Source organism: Trichosurus vulpecula, chromosome 3, assembly GCF_011100635.1.
Source record: "Trichosurus vulpecula isolate mTriVul1 chromosome 3, mTriVul1.pri, whole genome shotgun sequence".
Taxonomy (NCBI): domain Eukaryota; kingdom Metazoa; phylum Chordata; class Mammalia; order Diprotodontia; family Phalangeridae; genus Trichosurus; species Trichosurus vulpecula.
This window is the reverse complement of record NC_050575.1, coordinates 305,007,814-305,027,182: the sequence shown is the minus strand read 5'-3', so window position 1 is coordinate 305,027,182 and position 19,369 is coordinate 305,007,814. Positions and strand designations below refer to the sequence as shown.

Here is a 19,369-nt window from a genome sequence, read left to right as displayed (position 1 = left end):
GGAACCAGATTATATAAAGCTGTGAATGCCAGGCTGAGGAATTTGGCTTTTATTTAATGGAGAATAGGGAGCCATTGAAGGTTCTAGGACAGAAGAATAACACATAATGAGAGGCATGAGGAAGGAGTACTACATTTAGAATTAGGAAATTCGGGTTTAAATCTGAGCCCCTATTGTTTATTAATATGTGACCAGGGGCCTGGATTAGAGGATGCCTAAGATATTTTCTAGCTCTAAATTCTGTGATGAAACACATCTATTTTAAAGATAGAAAGGGGCAAGGTGATGGCTTTTCCCCACTTCCACATGAATTGATGAATTAGCTTCCTAAGAAAACTACATAGGAGTGAGGTTTGTAGGATCAGCTCTCCCACCTTTCTTCCCTTCTTCCTGAGGAAAGCTCTATTTCCCTTATCAGAGGGGGTCTAGCCTCTACTGTGGAATGACTTAGGGAAGGAAGGAGAAGGAAGAGACATTTGGGAAGAAAGTTTTGGATACATTGAGTATAGTAAGAGTTTGGGACTAGAGGAACATCCAGCTTGAGTTGACCTGATGACAGTTGGAAATGTGGTCAGGAGTTCCGGAGAGAGAGGTTGGAGCTTAAAATATAGATTTTGGAGTTATTTGTATAGAGGGAAAGTTGTAAGAGTGGATGAGATCAAAAAGGGAGAGAGTACAGACTTGGGGTACACTTAAGTTAAGGTGGCAGCTAGGTGGTACAATGGATAGAGGGCCAGACCTGAAGTCAGGAAGACGTCTTCATGAGCTCAAATCTGTCCTTAGACACTTATTAGCTGTGTGATCCTGGGCAAGTTACTTAACCCTGTTTGCCTTGGTTTCCTCATCTGTAATAAGAGCTGGAGAAGGAAACGGCAAACTACTCGAGTATCTTTGTCAAGAAAACCCCATAATGGAGTCATGAAGTAGGATGTGACTGAAAATGACTGAACAACAACAAGTCAAGAGCAGAAAGAGGAATCAATGAAGGAAATGGAAGAAGGGGTCACCACAGTATAGGTGATGCAAGGGAGTATAGTATAATAGAAGCCAGGCTATATACAAGAGAGACTTTGCTAGCACCTCCAATTCAACAGGTCCCAAACCAAACTCATTATCTTTATTCCTCCAACTTGCAGCTGCTTTTGATTTCACTATTTCTGTCAGGGGGACCACCATTTTTTCACAGCTTTCCATAGTTGAAACTTTGCTGTTATCTTTGATTTTCCCCACTCATACTTCATGTATCCCATTAGTCACTAACTTTTTGACAAGGCTACCTCTGAAACACCTCTGTGAAATACCTCTGTGCTGCCACCAAACAGGCTACTTGCTGTTCCCCATGCACATACCCCATGCATTCCTGCCTCCATACTTTTGCTTTTCTTTTTCCCAATGGGAGATGGCATTAGAATTCCTCCCCAAACTTTCTTCACCCTATTTTGAATTCTTGTTCTTTAAATCCCAATTCAAATGCCATTTACCATAAGAGATTTTCTCTGCTCTGACCATCCTGTACACTCCCATCAATGGTGAAAGTTCCCTTAGGATCAAATGAGATAATGTCATAAAGCACTTAACACTGTACCTGGCACATCATAGGGATTTAATAAATGCTTGTCCCCTCCCTCTTAGACTTCACATGGCACTTTGTTTTATAACCCTAATATACTCATAATATAATATGGCATATTATTATTTATCTATGTTTATGGCCCCCAGTAGACTATAATCACAAGGAGGGTATGGACTGTGGCTTATTTAAATTTTATGTCTCCTCCAGTGCCTAGCACAGTGATGAATGAATGAATAGTAGATGCTTAATAAGGATTCATTGAATCAAGAACGAAGTGACTTGGACACTATGCTCAGGACAGATGCCAGTTCCTATTTTAATCCTTTCCTTAGTCCCCAGTTGTTAGTGCCTATCCCTCCCCCCTTACGTCAATGATGCTTTCTATTTATGTATGGTTGTGTTTCCCAATAAAAGCTCCTTGAGAGCAGAGACTATTTGGGATTTTATCATTGTATCCCTGGTGCCTAAGACAGAGCCTTGTCCATAGTAGGTGTTTAATAAATGCTTATTGAATTGAAATCGAAGGCCATTGGACTTAGTAATAAGGTCACTGCTGTCCTCAGAGCAATTTTAGTGGAGTGGTAGGATTGGAAGCCAGATTTCAAGGACTTCAGGAGTAGGTGGTATTGAAACCACGAGTGGCCATGGTCCTGACATGGGTGGCTCAGGCACCTGGATGCAACAAAGGGGAACCACCGCTGGTCCAGATGTAGTTGCCAAGGCCTGCTTAGGCAAGGTGATGGCTCTGTCCTCTTGATAATAGAGCAAGCAGCCCCACCCCTTGCTGGTTATCATTATACTACCTCCCATCCTCCCCCTCAGCTCTCTGAGGGTTTCTTCAGAGGGTACAACTATGGGGGAGTTGTCCAAGAGTTTACCTTTGTAGGCTTTGGCTAGCTGAGGAGTCCTACTCTGCCAGTGTCTGGTGGGCTGAGTCCTTCATTCCTTACATTGTAACTACATGTGCCACATGCCTGGCTGAAAGGTGCTTGTCACTGGGCCAGCCGAGAGTGTCTCTTAACCTTCCCTGTGCCTTGGAGAGTGACGTTCCCATGGAGGGACTTCCATTGCTCTTTATGCTTTGGGAAGCTGGAGGTAATTGGGTGCTGATCCTGGACTAATTGAGCTACTATTGAGGCTCATGGGCTGTTCTATTCTTAGATTTCTGTCTGAACTACACTATTCTGAGGGCCTGTGTTACTCATCAGTAGAAAGAATAAACTGGTGTGGGGGAGGGAGATACTGCTGCAGAGAAGATGAGGAAGTGAAAGTATCACCTGTACACTGGGTATTCTTTTCTTTTAAAAAGTGTAGGAGTGAAGGGGGGGGCGGCCAGGAAAGGGGACCACAGTTTGGGAGTGTTTTGTTTTTGATTTGTAGGAGAGGGGAAACCTGAGCGTTATTTTAGGCAAAAGGGAAGGAGCCAATGGATAGGAAGCAATTGAAGATTCAAGAGAAAGGATTCCAACAAGAATCTTGCTGGAATCAGTAAGGTTCCAGATGGGTTAGGAAGGGATAGAATCCAAGCCTAGGTGGAAGGATATGATTTTAGCCTTGGCAAGGAGGTGGACATCTCTTCCACTGACAGTTAGGAAAGAGGAGAGTGGGAACTGACACTGTAATGTTTAGGTGGTAGGGAGGGGAATTGAGAAATGCACATCTTAGTCTCAGAAAAGTAAAAGACAAGATTATCTTCTGAGAAGGTGGGGAGGTAATTGGGGCTTAAAGAGACCAGAAGAGGTCTGGAATGGTACCTGGTCAATGGTTAGCCAACAAATTGAATAATGACTGCTAAGTTGGGGTGGGAGTGAAATTGCTTGAATTTGTGATTGAGTCAGTAGGGTTTAGGGATATTCTGTAGCTCTGATCAGTAGAGAAGTCAGATGGTTGAGGTACCCAGAGGTGATAGGGGGAATCTGTAGAAATATCAAGGACGTGAACAATTCTATGGCCAGTGAATTGTTGAAGTGGCTAGATGGGGAAATCAGAATATGGACCATGGACTGGGAGAAGGAGTTAAGGTACCAGAGCTTATCATGGGGATGAAAAGTAGGTTCAGTAATAGTGAAGGAGTAGAAGAGGTGGAAGGCTATTAAAGAGTAGAATTTCAGAGTTTTAGCCTCATGGGGTCATAGATTTAGAGCAGGGAGGGACCTCAGAGGTCAACCACCCTCATTTTACAGATGAAGAAACTGAGTCCTAGAGCAGTTAAGTGACTTGTTCAAAGTCACCCAGGAGCAAGAGCAAATATTGGAATGTACACCTTTGACTGCAAATTCTGAAGTGTCTCTTACCATCTCACACTTTGAGATGGTATAGTTATGGGTGATAGTGGCTTCTAAGGTCCATGGCCATGCAGAAGTAGACCAGAGATTGAGATCACCCAAGTTAAAGAAGCAGAACTGCAAGATGAGAATGTCAAAAGAATTGCCAACATCTCTTTGAAGTTACTGTGATTGGTGGCAGAGGATGAGGTATAATGGAAGACTGAATTATGTGCCAAAAGCTTTGAAGAAGGTTGGGAGAATAACTTGAAGGTCAGTAGTTGATAGCAGCAAGAAGAGAGAGAGTGAGAGGGAGAGAGTGAGATAGAGACAGAGTGCGACCGAGACAGAGAGAGAGAGAAATTGAGAGGGAGCAATCTATAGCCTGATTTCATGAACTTTGAAAAAGGAGTTTTGATGAAAGAAAAGTGGTAGTGACAGTGAAGAAGCAAAAGCATGCTGATGTCCTATAACTTAGAGGATGTAGGAGAAATAACCTACACTGGAGAGAATTTTAAGGAATGGAGCATTAGTGCAAAATCAGATTTCATTTGATGTTCAAGAACATTGGAAAAGTTAGAAGATGTAAGCAAATTTGTTTATGTAAAGAAAAAAGAAGCATTTTATGTGGTAGTAAAAAACTGGAAATGAAGGTGTCTGTCAGTTGGAAAATATCTGAAAAAAATTGAGATATGTGAAGATTATAGAATATTGTGCCATAAAAAATGGTGATCATAGGGTCATAAATTAAGAGCTGGAAGGGACTTAAAGCCCATCTAGACCATCTTCCTCATCTTACAGGTGAAGAAACTAAGGCCCAGGAATATGTAGTAACTTGCCCAAGGTCACTCAGGTAGTAAGCTTTAGAGGTAAGATCTCAATCCAGGTCCTCTGACTCCAGAGCCAGTGCTCTTTCTACTCTACCATCTAAGGAATTCAGAGAAATATGGGAAGACTTATATGAGCTGAAGTAAAATAAAATAAGCAGAACCAGGAAAACAATATATACCATGACTGCAATAAAGTAAAGGCAAAGAACACCAAAGCAAGCAGAAGGCTGTGTGTGTATTGTAGTGACCAGTCTTGGCCCTAGAGAAGAGCTGTTGCAATTTTCTTCCTCCCTTTTCTTGGAGAGTTGGGAGACTATGGGTGTGGAACATTGTGTACACGTATATACAGGCACTGTGTCATTTGATTGACTTTTCTTAACTGGTTTTCTTTATAGCAAGGGAAGTCTCACTTTATGGGGGAGGGCTCACTGGAAATGATTATGATATAAAAACAAAGAGCAACAATAAACCTTTAAAAAGGGGGGTTCCAAAAGGCACTTAAGAGTAGTCTGTTAGAAGGGCTGGCAGGGGAAGTGGGACTAGAGGAAGTGGAAGACTAAGGTGTGTAGAGATAAAAGTCTGGGAGAAGGTGATAAGGCAACGTAATTTGTATCTAGGGCAGTAAAATTGAGTGACAGAGAATGGGGAACTTGAAGGTCCCAACTTTCTGGTTGGCTAGTCCAACCTCCTCATTTTACAGGTGAAGAAACTGAGGCCAAGAGGTTAAGAGACTTGCCTGTAGTCGCACAGGAAGGGTGGCACTATGATAGGGGAGAGACAAGGAGAAGTAATAGTCCTAACATTCCAGGTAGAATGTTTATAAAGTACAGCAGAGTGACCCTCACAAACCTTACTCTCAGCTGTCATTTAGGTCTTGAGCAACTCAGTTCTTCTGGTAGGGTGAGAAGAGGGAGGCTTAGAGACTTGCCCCCTTCACATCTCACCTCAAGATGATAATGAGGTGGGCCTCCTCTTTTGATTAATTCAGAATCTCATTACTCTGATTCTGGGTCTAGAACGGGGTGTCTGGGGACATATTTAGATCTAGAAGGGACCTTCAGTCAATCAACAAATATTAATTTAATGCCTACTACATGCCAGACACTGGGCTAGGTGCTGGGGATACAAGGAAAAGGAATGAAAAAATCCCTCCTCACAATGAACTTAAGTTCTAACATACAATGAGTACATTTGAAATATGTGGAGCATAGTTATGTAATGCATATTTATGTGCACAAGTACATATACATACATTAGCAGAAAAACAAAATTAATAAATACAAATACCTACAAAGTAATTTAATAAAGGGGGGTGGCCAGTATAAAGACAGGAGATGGAGTATCATTTGTTTGACTGGGTTGCAGACTTCATGAGGTAAAATAATGTACAATAAGACTGGAAAGATATTCCAACTTTTTCATTTTGCAGATGAGGAAACTGAGGCTAAGAGGTTAAGTGACTTGTCTATAGTCACATAATTAGCTAGTAAGTGTTGGAGAGAGGATTTGAATTCAGATCTCCTGATTCCCAGCTCAGGTCCAACACTCCTACTAATCCCATGCTCGCTGTAAAATGTTCTTCTAATAGACAAAAATATGGTCATCGTCCTCCTGCCTTCTTATGAAAATAAAGTGGAGGAGAGAGCCATGCTGCCCCAGGATACTATGGCATGGTGTAGTATAGCATAGAAGAATATAGTATAGTAATAATATAGTTATGTACTTGGTCTAGACTTTGGATTTGGATTGGAGCTTTCTCATCTTTCTCATCTCAATCTCCTCTTCAGTTAAAAAGCAGTCTCTTGGGTGGATGTACTACTTGTAAGGGTGTGTTGGTAGAAGGAAGTAGAACTCATGTGCTCCCAAGCATTTGATATTGTATTACTATCTTCCCTTCTTCTTGGAGAAGGCATTACCCTTCTCAGTGACCCTGGCATAGGTTTGCACAGGTTTTTCTAGTTACTGAAGCTGATGATTGGCATCCCCCAGGGTGGAGGTAGATCTGTGAGAGCTGGCTGGGGTGGAGAATTTGATACCTTGGAAAGGAAAGCTATTGAAGATCCTAGTTATACTTCTCTGTAGCTATGAGCCAAGTCCTAGAGAGATTCCTAAATAATTTCCTAATGTGGTTGCCTCTCCTTAATGTCTGTCTTGCAGGGTGATGTGAGCAGAGCACAGGAATGCCTTATGTGGATCGGCAGAATCGAATTTGTGGGTTCTTGGACATTGAGGACAATGAGACCAGTGGCAAGTTCCTACGGAGATACTTTATCCTGGACACCCAGGCTAACTGCCTCCTCTGGTATATGGACAATCCTCAGGTGAGATAAGACTTGAGCCTGTGGCTAACCTTATCAGCTTTATCTGCTTCATCTATTATCAGCATGGAGGACAAAAAACTTGACCCATTCCTCTCCTTCTCCCCATGGAGAAAATATCACAGAATTATAGAGTGGAAGGGATCTAAGTGCTCAGTCCACCCCTTATCCAAAGCTGGAACTCAATTTATTATATAATATATATCATATATATATAATATATAATTTACCTTTCCTCTTGAAAGCGTGAAAGGGCATTCCTGAGGCAGCTAGTTCACTTTTGGACAGCTCTGATATTAGGAAGTTTTCTCTTCATAGCAAACTAGAGTCTGTCTCTCTGTAGCCTCTACCCATGGGTCCCAATTCTGCCCTTCTGGGGCCAAGCAGAGGGAAGAGGGAGTTATCGCGTCTGCCAGAGTCTTCTTTTTTCCAGGTTAAAATATCCCTACCATCCATTATATGACATGGCTGTGTCCCCCAACTATCCTGCTTGCCTGACTCTGAACGCTCTTGAGCTTGTTAATCTCCCCAACTTTGGACTTCTGTAGAAAGGACACTTATGTGTTGGGATGGTGAGATAGAACTGTGGGATGCATAGAGTTAATGGAGGTTGTTGGAAGCCTCTGGGTTTCATGGGGACCAGGTAGGGCAGCTTTTGCTGCTTCTGGCAAGCCCGTTGCCCACAACTATGATTCAACAAATGACAGCCCTAAACAAAAGTCATGTACCAGAGAGTTCCGTAGAATAGGGGAACAAAAGGATAGGATGGTCAGATGCCAGGACTCAGCTAGACGGGCCAAGCACAGAGTCAGCACTATCAGAAGAGAGTAAGTGAGATGATGAAACCAAGAGCAAACCAGGTGAAGAGAGCAGTGGCGTACAGGGAGGAAAGAGAGAAGCATTTATTAGGCTCCTACTGTGTGCCAGGCGCTGTGATAAGCGTTTTACAAATGTTATTTACAAATGTTACAAATGTTTGATCCTTATAACCCTGGGAGTGAGGTACTTTTATTATCCTCATTTTACAGTGGAGGAAATGGAGGCAGATCAAGGTTAAGCAGCTGCTCAAGATAACACAGCTAGTGTCTGAGGCTGGATTTGAACTCAGATCTCCCTGACTCCAGGCCCAGCACTCTATTTGTCTCTACTACTTGCTAATTAGTTCCCTAATCTTAGTTTTCCCCTTTGTAAAATGAGGTGGTTGGACCAAATCATTTTTTATATTTGGTTTTTTTTTTTTAAGTTAAGAAGCATTTTTTTTTTCCTCTCACCTCTCCCCTCCCCAGGGCGGGGGGGGGGGGGGGGGGGCGGGGGGCGGGGCGGGAAGGACAAACAAAACAACCCATGCAGCACATATAAATGCCCAAACAAAACAAGTTCCTGCACTGGCCACATCCAGAAAGCATGTCCTGTTCTGCATATTTAGTCTATCATTCCTCTGTCAGGAGAAGGGTGGCATTCTTCATCCTTGGCCCTCTGGAATCATGGTTGGATCAGATAATTTTTAAGCTTGGTGCCAGCTAGACCTCTATGAACTAATTCAGGACAAACTGAGCAGAACTAGGAGAACAATTTATATGATTACAACATTTTAGAGGAAAAACATCTTTGGAAGACTTTAGAACTCTGATCAATGTGATGATAAAACAGGAATGCAGAGGACCGAAGACAAAATAGAGAGGTGATAGACTTAAAATAAAGTGAAAGACATACATTTTTGGGAATGTTCAATGTAGGAATTTGTTTTGCTGTACTTTGCATGCTTATTATGAGAGATTTGGTTTCTTTTTTGCTTTCTTTCTTTCTTCCCTCCTTCCTTCCTTCCTTCCTTCCTTCCTTCCTTTCTTTCTTCCTTTCATTCTTTCTTTCTTTCTTTCTTTCTTTCTTTCTTTCTTTCTTTCTTTCTTTCATTTTTCTTTCCTTTCTTCCTTCTTTCCTTCCTTCCTTCTTTCCTTCCTTCCTTCTTTCCTTCCTTCCTTCCTTCCTTCCTTCTTTCCTTCCTTCCTTCTTTCCTTCCTTCCTTCCTTCCTTCCTTCCTTCCTTCCTTCCTTCCTCCCTCCTTCTCTCCCTCTCTCTCTCTCTCTCTTTCTTTCTTTCCTTCCTTCCTTTCTTCCATTCAATGGGGTGTCCATGGGAGGGGAGTATAGATAGTGGGAGGGATAGATTATAAATGTATGTAAAAATCAGGCAGTCAGTAAACATTTAAGTGCCTACTATGTGCCAGCCACTGTGTTAAGCACTAGGGATACAAAGAAAGGAAAAAGCTCTTATTCTCAAGGAGTTCTCAGTCTAATGGGGGAGACAACATGCAAACAGCTATATACACCCTAGCTATAGCTAGGATAAATTAGAAGTAACAGAAGGAAGGTATTTTGAATTAAATTGAGGGATTGGGAAAGGCTTCCCATGAAAGGTGGGATTTTAGCTGTGACTTGAAGGAAGTTGGGAGGCAGAGATGAGGAAGGAGAGCATTCCAGGTATGGGGGATAGCCAGAGAAAAGATTGGCCCCAGATATTGTTCCTCTAGACTAGTAAGGAGGAGATGTAATCACAGACAAGCAGCCAGGTGGTAGGACTGAGAAAAATTCAAACCCCAACCAGGCGGTGGGAACCACTGCCTTTGGGCATTGGGTCCTAGTCCATTCATAGGTTCTTAAAGGACTAATGGCCCTACAGCTTCCAGATTTGCTGCTCTCTCAACTCTGGGGAATGGGTGCCTTTCCTCACATTGAGTACTTTAGCAAATGTTAAACTTTTGCTGAAGTCAGGCATCAGGCTCGCTGGGCCAGATCTAGGCTGCAGGGCAGGGACAGTTTCTACATAGTTTTTGTTGATGTGGTTCTGGCCCTGTAGCCTCACCTGCTCTTCCAGTCTGGGGCCTCTCCCAGCACAGACAGTGACCTGGTTCCCTGAGGTGGACAAATGTTGATTTTGAGAACCATAGACTTCCAACTCTGTATGGGACCTGGAATGCCAGCTAGCCCGACCCCCTTATTTTTCACAGGGAGAGACTGAGGCCCAGAGAAATGTACTTACCCAAGTCATACAGCTAAAAGTTAGATTACTTGGTAGGGAGGTGATTGTATCAGAAATGGGTGTCTCAAAGGAGAAGAAAGGCAAGCTTTGTGTTTTATCTCTGTGCCCAGAAGTCTCTAGCATCATCATTGCTCTGAGATATAATTGCCCAAACTGAGTTAGGCTTGGAAGAATCTCTTTTTAGTAACATGGGGTCTTCTAACCTATTCCTAGGTGGTGGGAAAGGGAGGGAGGACAGGAGGGGACATTGTTACACGGAGGGCGGAAGAGTAACCCTGAAAACTGATTTGACCATTGACCAAAGAGGTCACAGCTGTGTTTGGGGGTCCTGGGATCTGGCTGTGGTTCAGAAGCTTGCAGAAGAAGGAAGCCAGAGTGTTGAGTGATAGCTTATACATTATGTGCAGCCATGGGAAAAAGACATGTGTGAGTCACTGTTGATGACCCTCTGGGGCCTAGCTTCTCTATACTTAGCCTTTATATTTCAGATTCGATAACTGATTAAAGCTGCTGCTAAATGCCTTCTTAAGGGCTGGGCTTTCAGCATGACTTGAATTTAAGAACAAAGTATCTTCGAATCCCCCATTTTCCCTACATTCTACAAAGCTACCTCAGCTTCCCTCCAGATTAAAACGTGGATTAATGCACAGGAGAAATCCTTGAATGCCTTAAAAAGTCCCTTATAAACTCCCTAGGCAAATAGGCTGTGCAGTAGATAGAGCTTGACCTGGAGTCTGGAAGACCTGATTTAAAATCCAGCCCCAGACACTGCCTAGCTGTGTGATGCTGGGCAAGTCATTTAACCTCTGTCTTGGTTTCCTCCACCATAAAACGAGGATAATAACAGCACCTTTCAGGGTTGCCCTGAGGATTGAATGAAATAATATTTGTAAAAAGTGCTTTGCACAGTGCCTGGCACATAGTAAATGTGTGATAAGTGCCCATTCCCCTCCTTCCATCCTTTCCCCTCATCTACACCTTTGTCTTGGCCCCACCCTGTATAACCACTTATATGGGTAATGGTTGGTGATTCAACAGATGCTGTGGTTTATGGCCTGTGGCCTGTAGAAATAGAGGTGCCTCTGGTGTTTTCCTGTGGAACATGAGACGGCAGCTAGGAACATGTCATGGTGTGCTGTGATAAAGGGGGTAGGGAGTTCTCGTGCCTGCTGTATGTAGCAAGAGCTTAGCTTGGGCTTCCTGCCACTTGGACCAGAGAGGGAACATTTTGAAGCCATCTTCACTAAGAACCAGAGCCTTGTTTTGCTATGATGACCTTTTATTCTTGTTCTTCAGTTTCCTTTAACCAAATGAATGAGAACCAAACCTGACGTGTTCCCATTACAACCACTCCTATGTGTACTACCTAAGAGGGTGGGGTTAGGAGAGCCTTCCTAAACCCATTGGTCCAAGGAGATACTTAGTACCATTTGCATATCTTTCCCTCCTCCTTTCCTTTTCCTTTCCCCTAAAATCTCTCAGGCCTTGGGGTCCGTGATTTTGAGCTTGGGAGAGACCTCTGAGGCCACCTTGTCCAAACCCCTTATTTTAAAAATTGAGGCTTAAGGAGTTGAAATAAATGCTCAGGGTCAGACAGTAGTAAATATTCCAGGTAGAATTTAACTTCAGAGTCAGGAACAGCATTTATTTCTCTTAGTTATGCTTTTGGTGTGTCATTCATTCAAAAAGGTTTATTCATCTATAGGACAAAGTCAAATATTTTCTAAAGCAGTGGTCTTCAACCTTTTTTTTTTTTTTACTTCATCAGTGAGAGTGTTGTTGTTTGTCCTTCATTCTGGAAGAGGACCATGACATCAGGAAGATGATTCCTTGACTTGAAAGTGAATTGGATTTAAGTGAGGGAGAGCTGTGCAAAATGACCAGCCTCACTTTCTCCTCTGGAGCCATCTGGGTCCAGAGGCAAGATATAGATCAGGATAACTGGAGACAGCCCCCTCATCAGTAAGAATTTTTAGTATGAACACCCTTTCCCCTGCCATGTTTCTTTTTTTTTTTTTTAATTCAATTTTATTTTATTTTCAGTTCCTAACTCTCTCTTTCTCACCCTCCCCTCCCCACCCATTGAAAAAGCAAGAAAAACAAAACCTGGTACAAATATGCATAATGCTATTTTTAGCAATACTCCCTTACTCCTCTCCCCCCATTGGGGAAATTAGCTTAGTTAGGCATGAATCTGAAGCTAAATTGGAAGATGCCTTAGAACTTATCTAGTCTAACTTGTGCCTGAGCAGGATTGTCCTCTGCTATGTCTCTGAAAAGTGGTAATCTTGCCAGTGCTGGAAGACTCCAAGGATAGTAGTCCACTTCCCTAGTTAGCTCAGTTGATGTTTTTCCCCCCATTACAAACATACATAGTAAATCAAAACAAATGTCCATATTGGCCACGTCCAAAAAATATTTGTCTCATTCTGCATTTTGAGCCCTTCGCCTCTTTATCAGGAGGTACATTTTTCATCATCCGTTTTCTGGAATCCTCACTGATCATTATGCTGATAAGAATTCAGCACAATAGTATTCCATCATATTTATATACTATAACTTGTTTAACCATTCTCCAAATTATGAACACCTCCTTAGATTCCCCTTCTTTGCCATTTCAAAAAGAAAATATAGAAATATTTTTGTACATCTCTAAAGTCTGTTTTGCTTAGGACTTAAAACTTTTCCCTTTGTGGAGTAGTCATTTTTCAGTTGTGTCTGGATCTTTGTGACCCCATCTGGGGTTTTCTTGGCAAAGATACTGGAATGGTTTACTATTTCCTTCTTCAGCTCATTTTACAGATGAGGAAGCTAAGCCAAACAGGGTTAAGTGACTTGCCCAGGGTCACATAGCTAGTAAGTATTTGAGGCCAGATTGGAAGTCTGGAAGATGAGTCTTCCCGACTCCACGACCTGCACTCTATCATCTGTATTGCCTAGCTGCCCCCTTTAAGCTACCTTCTACCTAATTTTCCCTCTCCTCTTTCCCACTTTCCCTCCTATTTTCTGCTAAGTGAAATGTATGTCTGTGCCCAAGTCTGTAAGTGTGTGTGTGTGTGTACGCGCGCACGCACGCGTGTGTGCATGCACACCCATGTGTTCTTCCTTCTTTTGACCAGTTCAGATGAGAGTGAACTTCAGCTGCCAGCCACTCTCCCCTTCTTGTTTATGTAGATGTCTTCTTGTGCACTCTGATCATATGAGATGATTTTCCCTAATCTTCTCCCTGCCATACTCTAGTATATTCTTCTTCCTCTGTCTTTCCATTTTTTATCTTAAGATCATCAAGACATAACAGAACCATTCCCAGGCCTTGTTCATCCCGATGATGATAGGGTTCAGAAGAGACACATATATCATTTCTCCATATTTGAATATAGAATAGTTTATACTTGTTTGGCATTTCATCATTGTTCATTCATGTTTACTTTTTTATGCTTCTCTCCACTCCTGTGTTTGAACTTCAAAGTTTCTATGCAGCTCTGATCTTTTTATCAGGAATGCTCGGAAGTCTTCTATTTCATTAAGGGTTCATTTTCCCCCCCTGTGGAATTATATTCAGTTTTCTGTATAAGTTATTCTTGCTTGTAAGCACATATTTTTTTTGCTTTTTTCTATGTTCTCTGCTTCATTAGAGTGGTGGCTGCTTGTGTATGATCTTGACTGTGGTTCCTCCAGGACTTGAATTCTTTCTGACTGCTAATAGCATTTTTTCTTTGACATGGAAACTCTGAATTTTGGCTGTGATTTTCCTGGGAGTTTTCAATTTGGGGTTTCTTTCAGGAAGTGACTAGTGGATTCTTTCTCATTCTACTTTGTCCTCTAGTTCTAAGAGATGTGGGTGGTTTTCTTTTAAGATTTCTTAAATTATGATGTCTAGGCCCTTTTTGGGGCATAGTATTCAAATAGTACAATGATTCTTAAATTTTTTCTTCTTAGTCTATTTCCCAGGTCAGTTGATTTTTTTCCCAGTCCTTTGATTTTGTTTTAATTATTTTGTTGTTGCCTCATGGGGTCATTGGCTTCTATTTGTCCATTTGAATTTTCAGAGAATTTGTTGTTTGGGTAGAGTTTTGTGCCTATTGTGTAAGGTTGTTAATTCCCTTTCCAGTGTCTTTCTTCCATAGCTCTCTTTTCTTTTCCCTCTTTTTTTCAAGTGTTTTCATTCCATTTATTCATTCATTAATTGATTGATTGGCAATTGGGGTTAAGTGACTTGCCCAGGGTTCACACAGCTAGTAAGCATCTGAGCCTGAATTTGAACTCAAGTCCTCCTGACTCAAGGGTTGTTGCTCTATCTATGTGCCACCTACTTGCCCCCTCTCATTCCATTTATAGAAATATTTTTTAGTCTTTTTAAAAACTCTTGCTTCATCTTTTTTTCAGGAATTCCAGTTAAGTTTGTGCCAAGGCTGTAAGGCATTGCTTGCAGATATTTTGGAGTCATTCTCTTCTGCATTTGTGTCTTGAATGTCTTTGCCACCATAATGATTTATTTTAGTAGTCTCCGCCACCATAATTGTTCATTATGGTAGGATGCCTTTTTTGCTTTCTCATTCTTCTGGCTTACTTTCTGATTTCACACTTGATGTTAGGCCTGGGCTCTGCCACATTTCTGGAGGGAAGGCCTATGCTGGTCATGTTGCTGCTTTCTTGGAATAGCTAATGTTGTGTAATTCTGGGGTCTCATGGACAGGATGGAAACCTGCAAACTAAGTGCTCCCAAAGTGGTCTAATCCAGGATAAAATTTGACTGCTACACCACCTAGCCTGAGCTCTAATTTTTCCTGACCTGAGTTTGGGTCTGTGCAAGACTATATGTTGCTGGATTCCACCCCATTCAGCCTTCTGCTAAGCTTTTTTGGTCAGAGTGGCAGAATTGTAGGCTTTCCTTTAGTATGAATTTCCTGTCATAGTCATTCCTCTTTAGGCTGGGCTAGATGCTTTCAGATAGACTCTGCTCTGCCTCGGGAGACTGAGCAACACTGCTACTGCTGCTGCTGCTGACTTCTAAACTTCCTACTTTCTCCATTTGCACACCAGGGTCTTTCTACTTGTAATGCCATTCCTCTGGGCATTCCTTCTAGATCTGTGACCCAGAACTAGGTACTGGGCAACAAAACTGTAGCTAGCACCTAACCATCACAGTGACTGTTACAGGCTTCAGGTGTCCCATTTAGAGTTTGAGACCTCTTGCCCTGATGCAAGCCTTTTCCTGGGTGCTTTAGTACTGCTAGCTCATTTGTGTTCCATGTCTACAGCCCTTCCTGTCTGTCTCCCTATGCTGAACTGGGCTGGACAAATGACTCACTGGGACGTTTTCTAGATTTCTCCATTAGAATTTGGTCTGGTGCATTTTCTGGGTCTATCTGGAGATGTTTGTGGAAGAGGGTTTACTGAACTTCTTCCTACCATTCCACCATCTTGGCTCTGCCTCCCCCCTTGTATATTTCTTTATAAATATATATGTGTATTTATTATATAATTACATTCATATATGTTTTATATATTTATATATAAAGAAATTATAAATGTATATTTATAAATTATATACATATGCTATAGTATTAATATTTATGTACATTAGGTAAGTTACAGAAAAATTTTAAAAGGATAACATGAAGATAAAATATACAATTTTGGAAATAACATTTTCCTTAATGGTACAAAAACTCATTTGCTCTCTGTAAAATATTACTAATCATGATATTTCATGAGAGCAATATGATCTCATTAAAAACAGTGTTTCATTGTTTTTTAAAGTATCAGTTTTCACTCTTTGTAATACTGTGACTTGAAGATCTAGTTGCAAGTTTAGTTTATTTCCCTTCTTGGTTTTAATGGTTGTCGTAGCTGAAAAAGATACCTACCTCCAAATGGAAGAACTCACTTGTGATAGTCATCCACTCATTAAGCAAAGGTTTGGTTGTCATTGAAATTCATCTAGTTAATATCTATCTTTCCTGTTATCCATCAGTAGCTCTTACAACCTAATCAGAAGAACCTAATACAAAATTCACTGAAACTCTTTGGGAAATTTCTAAACAAGTAAGAAAATTTCTGTTTCCAAGTGTTTTAAGTGTACAACTTCATGAGAATTTTTATAGGTGACACCTATAAGTTTCAGCAACCTAGAGAAGAAAGAATATGCATCTGGGACAGGGCTGTCCAACCTTAGGTTATCTTAGGGTTGCATTAAAATAAAACAGTTATTCGAAGGCTACACCCAGTATAAAAAATACAGTACACTAATGAAAGTGGGAGAACGCACGGCATCAATACAACAGGCGAAGGCATGAAGCGCAAAAACAAACATAAACCAACAGAGTGACAACAGAACAGTATAAAGGTAGGTGCATACTGACCAGTTTGCATCGTATAGAAGGAACGCATCCCACAGATCGATTGAAAATTCTGGGCGATATGTTCTGTCCGTAATACTGCTTAAAAACACCAAAGAAAATTAACATCAATGAGATTATTTATTAGTAATGGAATTAAAAGATCTAATAAGCATCCATGCAAATTATTATTTTATTTTTTCACTCATGAAAATTAAAACCCACAGGTGGGCTGCATAGAATCGCACTGAGGCCTGTGGGCCATATTTCGGACAGCCCTGATCTAGGAGAAGACGTTAATCAACGGTGTGAAATGGTACAGAGAGGTCAAGAAGGATGAGGATTGAGAAATGGTCATTAGATTTGGCAATTAAAAGATTATGTTAATCTTGAAAAGAGTAGTTATCAAGGATAATAAGGAGGTTGAGCACCTGAGAGAATGGAACAGAAATGGTGAGGTTTAGACAAAGGTTAGGTTTGGGTGGAAAGACAATGCAAGCATGTTTCTTATTCTATCCCACCAAAAACAAAAATGGGGAGAGGGGAAGGCCTTACCAGGAGCTAAGAGTTACCAGCTACAGGTATGAGTTGATTTGGAGGCATGTTAGAAGTGGAAATGAGGCAGAGATTTTCTCAGTGGCCCCTGAACAGCAGCTTAAAGTGGTTGCTGTCTGACCCAAAAGGCTTCTGCCTTCTCTATGGGGCTGATGTCTGAGGTACTAGGGGAGAGATTGGGAGCCTGCATAGCCAGGGGGACCAGCCACAAGAAGAGGTATAGTTGTGCTATAATTGACAAAGGGGCTGATATAATTGGAGATAATTGCCACCACTGACTGTCACAGGAAATATTGGATTCCAACCATCTTCCCACTTTCCAACTGGTTATGCCTTTGGATCATGCCACCGTCCAGTGGAGGTATTTAGACACTCACTGCTCCAAAGCTTCAAATGGAAAACATTTGGTAGGTTGTGTTAAAACTGCTCTTCTATTTCAGTGAAGGTTACCACCCTGCCATCATTAGCTAGCCTTGAAACTCAAACATAACATGTCAAAGCTGTATCTTCCTCAAAAGTTCCCTATTTTTGTGGAGGGTGCCAGTATCTTTCTAGTTAGCTAGGTTCATAACCTCTCATCCTCAATTCTAACTTCTCTCTCATTGCACAGGGTCAATCTTTTGACAAGTCTGGTCAATTCTGTCTTCATGTCCTTCACATTTACCCCCTTTCAGCACTCATGTGGCTACCACATTAGTCATGAGTCACTTCACCTCTTGCCTATACTATTACTATTGCCTCCAAATGGGTCTTCCTTCTTCCATAGTCTCCCTTCTCCAATCCATCTACCATCTGGCTCACACAAATTAATATTCCCAAGCCAAGGTCTGACTGTGTCAGGGACTGATAATGTCCCTCATGACACTTGTTGTTCAGTCATTTTTCAGTTTATCCGACTCTTCACAACACCTTTTGGCAAAGATACTGGAGTGGTTTGCCGTTTTCCTCTTCAGCTCATTTTACAGGTGAGGAAACTGAGGCAAACAGAGAACTTGCCCAGGGTCTCACAGTTAGTAAGTGTCTGAGGCTGGATTTGAATTCAGGAAGACTCATCTTCCTGACTCCAGTCTTGGTACTCTATCCATTGTGCCACCTCGCTGCCCACCCTTAGGGTACTGCTTTATATTAACTTAACTTTGTATACATATGCCCATGGCAAAGTGTAACTTTTTTCATGACATGAATTGTTGTGTTTTTATTTTTTCATTCCTGACACCTATATGGTATCTTTAAACTTAATAAATATTTGTTAAATTTTAAACGGAGTTCTCAGACAAGACTGACAACTCATTTCTTGGTTAGGGGAACAAGATAATGAATGGTCAAGAGAAGCAGTATGGTATACTACTCAGTGGATAGAGTGCTGGACTTGAAGTGAGGAAGACCTCAGTTCAAATCAAGCCTTAGATACTTACTAGTTGTGTGACCCTGAGCAAGTCACTTAACCCCCCTTTTCTCAGTTTCCTGATCTATAAAATGAGCTGGAGAAGGAAATGGCAAACCACTCTAGTATCTTTATTAAGAGAACCCCAAATGGGGTCACAAAGAGTTGAACATTCCTGAAACGACTAAACAGCAACAACGAATGCTTTTATCAGTTGTGGTTTGTTTTTTTTTTTTGGCACAGAGAATAGTGCTACCATGGGTACATGCACTTGAATGGAGCATCCTGTACCCCGGGACAGTGGTACCCCAGGCATTGTATTGTCAAGGTTGAAGTTAGTGGTAGCTATCCTGTGGACCACTGCAAGACCAGGAGGTGGGCTTCAGAGACAGTGGTTATTGTGGGGCATAAGGATGCTTCTTTCCCTCCTTCCTTCCCTTCTCCCCAAACCACAGCCCTAGGTCAAAGCCTTATTGGCCTTGTGCCAGATTACTCACTCTCAAGTGTTCAGCATCATTATTTTTCAGGTCTTTGAGTTCTGCTACATATTAACTTGGATTTTATTTACATTGTTGTAGTTATTACATCAGTTAGGGTATGTTTGTCTTTTTGCACTGTACCACTTCATGTTAGTCTTCCCATTTTTCCCTGAATTTTTAATATTCATTATTCCTTACAATGCGATTATATTCCATTATGTACCACAATTTGTTTAGTCATTCCTAGTTGTTAGGCATAATTTTGTTGCGAGGCTTTTATTATTACAAATGTGCATATTTTTGTATGTTATAGATAATTTCTTGCTATCATTTACTTCTTTAAAAGAGAAACCCAGAAAGAGAAATTCCCTGGGTCAAAGAGTATGAACAATTTGCTAATTTTTGCATAATTCCCAACCAATTTCTACCATGGTTGGATCAACTCATAATTGTACAAGAAATGGATTAGAGTAACTATCTTCCCACAGTCCCTCCAGTATAGAATTTTTACTTTTGATGGGTGTGAAATATCCTCAGAATTGTTTTAATTTGCATTTTTCTGATTATTAGTCATTTGGTATACTTTTTA

At 41.3% G+C, this 19,369-nt stretch overlaps 1 protein-coding gene across 3 annotated transcripts in view; it reads left to right on the top strand.

Moving 5' to 3' along the window:
- The window catches only part of PLEKHA2 (pleckstrin homology domain containing A2), a 117,285-nt gene that overhangs the window by 23,771 nt on the left and 74,145 nt on the right, over nt 1-19,369 (top strand). For all 3 annotated transcript variants that reach the window (XM_036750825.1, XM_036750826.1, XM_036750827.1), the window contains one exon: nt 6,825-6,988. In XM_036750825.1, the coding sequence (XP_036606720.1) occupies nt 6,848-6,988 (141 nt within the window). In that variant the 5' untranslated portion in view covers nt 6,825-6,847. The remainder of the gene's footprint in view (nt 1-6,824; nt 6,989-19,369) is intronic.